This window comes from Hemitrygon akajei, chromosome 28 (assembly GCF_048418815.1).
Source record: "Hemitrygon akajei chromosome 28, sHemAka1.3, whole genome shotgun sequence".
NCBI classification, from domain to species: domain Eukaryota; kingdom Metazoa; phylum Chordata; class Chondrichthyes; order Myliobatiformes; family Dasyatidae; genus Hemitrygon; species Hemitrygon akajei.
The window spans coordinates 21,526,166-21,529,634 of NC_133151.1; the positions used below are offsets into that span (position 1 = coordinate 21,526,166).

The following is a 3,469-nucleotide window of genomic DNA, read 5'->3' on the forward strand; positions in this document are numbered from 1 at the left end:
ACTGTTCCCCACACTGACTGGGCTGGTTCCAGGGATGGAGGATTGGTTATGTGAAAGGAGAGTGAGTGGGCTGGGTCTGTATTCCTGCAGTTAATGAGAAAACGAGGAAATCTGTTAGATTCTTTCAGGATGTGACAGACAGTAGGCAAGGAGGATCTTTCCCCTGAATGACATCTCCATAACTGAGGAAAACACCCTCAGAATGAGGCATAAATCACAAACACCAGAGAATCTGCTGATGCTGGAAATCCAAAGCAACACATACAAAATGCTGAAGGAACTCAGCAGGACAGGCAGCCTTTATGGAAAAGAGTAAACAGTCGACACTTCGTCCCGAGACCCTTCCAGCAGATCTCTCCCTGGTGAAGTTTCTCAGCCTGAAGCATCGACTCGTTACTCTTTCCCATAGATGCTGCCTGGCCTGCTGACTTCCTCCAGCATTTTGTGTCTGTTGATCAGAGTGAGGTGACAAGCTTTCAGGATGGATATGAGATCATATTCCTTTAATCTGAGAACAAAGAACTTCTGTATTCCTTATATAAGTAATCTGGAGCCTCAGGTGCTGGGTTCAGTCAAAGTTGAGATCAACAGTCTCTGGGAGAATTTTAGTCTCTAAATGAGTCCATAAGACCATCAGATTTAGGAGCAGAATTCAGCCATTTGGCCCATCGAGCCTGCTCTGCCATTTCATCATCACTGATCAATGTTTCCTCTTAGCCCCAATCTCCGCCTATATCCAGTGATTTGGCCTCTACAGCTGCCTGTGGCCAAAAATTCCACCGATTCATCACTCTCTGGCTGAAGAAATTCCTCCTCATCTCCACTCTAACAGGATGCCTCTCTATTTTGAAGCTGTGTGGTCTGGTTACAGACACTCCTACCACAGGAAAAGTCCTCTCCACATCCACTCACTCAAGCCCTTTCACTATTTCATAGGTTTCAATTCAGTAACACTTCTTTCTTCGAATTTCCAGTGAATAGAGGCCTAGTGACGTGAAACGCTCTTCATTAGACAAGCCATTTAATCCTGGGTAAAATTCCCCATTTGTGACGTAAAATAAATTCTGGATTTCAGAGATTTTTGCGTTTTGGAATCATGGATCAATCTGCCCAACATTAATCACTAGTTTGTACTGCAGTAAACTCTGTTAATTTAACCCACACAATCCCAGGCACACAGATGCAAAATAAAGACAGGTGTAAATTTAGAGTAGGGAAGTTGAACTGTACTTGGAGGTAAAGCCTGATTACTAGGCCTCAGAACATTCTATTCTGCAAATGGTCAAAATACAGCCAAGTAACAAGGTCGAAAATACCCACAACTTGCAGAATTACACGCCTCTCATTATCTTGGTCCATGGGATAAACACCTGATCCACCCTGGCTGGGTGGCCTGGGCGAGATTGTCTCATGATTAAAGACCCGAAACACCCAATGACCCTAAGTTGTATTATTGATGATGTGTCCCTTTGCACACCCGGTTCCCTAAGCCAAGTGGTGTTGAACCACGATAATGAAAGGCATCGGCCACTGTGTGGCTCCACTACACTACCCCATCCACCGTAGCCCCACATATCTCACCATACTAAACTCTACAGCCTTATCTCTCCCAGCATATATACATCCACCAGCACTACCCTCAAACCTAATCCAGAGGTCCAAGGGGACACACAGCCCCACAAACCCGATGACTAGTGTAAGGAGGAGGAAGATCCAATAAAGGCAAGTGTTGGGCCTGGTGAATGAAGGCATGGGCCAGATCAAAGTGGCAGCGTTGCGTGCCACTGAATCTCGAGAGCCGAGATGAAGAAGCACAAGAGGGGTGATTCTCCCACTGCCCGCATAATCTCTTTGTTATTTTGATTTTGTTCTGATAGTCCTCTGTCTATTTGAATATGTTGGTATAATTCATATTTAATTCCAGTGTTTCTGGTCAATATTGTGTCTGATGAAATGTGTCTCTGATGCTGCTACAAATACGTTGTTCCTTTCACCTGTGCATAAACTCGATTTGAACTTTACATTGAAATGTCCAAATCTCTCCTTCTCTCTCCTGCTGCCCTGTGTCATGAACTGAACGTCTAAGTGTTTAATTTTACAATATTTCATCTGATTTTATTTTCATTCTGCTTTTGAAATTTGCGCTTCCGTTTTCAATGTCAGCCCGCACCCCCGCCTGTCTCTGCCCTTCTGTACTTCCTCCCGCGTTAAACGACAGCGGCAACCGCCACACATTGGCGCCACTTCCCATCCCCCAGCGTTCCGATTGGTGATTCATTTCTCCAAACAGCCAATGGAAATGCTCAGCATTCCCATCCTCATTAACATTCCACTTTGGGCGCTGCCTATTTAATCCGCGCTCTAAACAGCTTCTGCTTATTATTGTGTTTGAAACCGACGAGGAAATGCCTGATCCACCGAAACCCGCTCCCAAGAAGGGCGCCAAGAAAGCTCTGGCCAAACCGGCGAGCAAGTCTGGCAAGAAGCGCAAGAGGTCGAGGAAGGAGAGTTACGCCATCTACATCTACAAAGTGATGAAGCAGGTTCACCCCGACACCGGCATCTCCTCCAAGGCCATGAGCATCATGAATTCATTTGTGAGCGATATTTTCGAGCGCATCGCGGGTGAGGCTTCCCGCCTGGCCCACTACAACAAGCGGTCCACCATCAGCTCCCGGGAGATCCAGACCGCTGTGCGCCTGCTGCTGCCCGGGGAGCTGGCCAAGCATGCCGTGTCCGAAGGGACAAAGGCGGTGACCAAGTACACCAGCTCCAAGTGAAGACAAGTTTGCTGACAAAACAAACCCGAAAATCAAAGGCTCTTTTAAGAGCCACTCACGGTTTCATTAAAAGAGTTACTAAATATTGAGACATGGATTTGAGGTAAAGTTGGACATTTCTTGTTGATGAACTCATTCAGAATCTTATCTCCGTCAATCAAAACTTGCTGTCCGCTGCTCAGTATAATCCCGATTTCTCTGTTACATTCCTGTGTACAGGCACAAGATCGTTACGCACCCCTTCCCCATCATTTCCCTCTCTGTCATCAGATTTCTCTGACGTGACACTAATTATTGTTTCTGGTATAATTACTGTGGGGAATGCGGTTCATTAAGCTTTGTCACATTTTGGTTACTTCTCTTAACCCCATTCCAACGCGAGAGCTGTACACTCACGGTTCGTTCAGAGTATTGTTTAAAGCTCCACTTTCTGAATGGAGTTCAGAACTGAATGACAGTTTACACAATGACCGATCGCGAACAGAAGCTGAGAATCTGTTTTATTCCAATCGTTCATCAATTGAAAGAAATCGGTGAACTAAATTCCCAGACACCATCGCAATATTAACTACACTTGGTTTAAATGTTTTGGACTTCATTAACGGGGGTAAAGGGTCGACAAACAAACCTGTTGTAGTTTAATTTCAGCAGCAAAGGCTCTTTGGCGGTCTTTTACAAATTTCAGTTTA

The 3,469-nt window shown here is 45.3% G+C and overlaps 1 protein-coding gene across 1 annotated transcript; it reads left to right on the forward strand.

Annotated features, from left to right (window-relative positions):
• Positions 1–2,382: 2,382 nt before the first annotated feature.
• On the forward strand, positions 2,383–3,012 carry LOC140717498 (histone H2B-like). The gene has a single exon (XM_073031074.1). It carries the CDS (start codon positions 2,406–2,408, stop codon positions 2,778–2,780), a length of 375 nt encoding a protein of 124 aa, XP_072887175.1. The 5' UTR covers positions 2,383–2,405; the 3' UTR covers positions 2,781–3,012.
• The last annotated feature ends 457 nt before the right edge of the window (positions 3,013–3,469 follow it).

What these genes read in the sequence shown, in the direction of transcription:
- LOC140717498 (XM_073031074.1), top strand. Translation starts at nt 2,406, where the DNA reads ATGCCTGATCCACCGAAACCCGCTCCCAAGAAGGGCGCCAAGAAAGCT.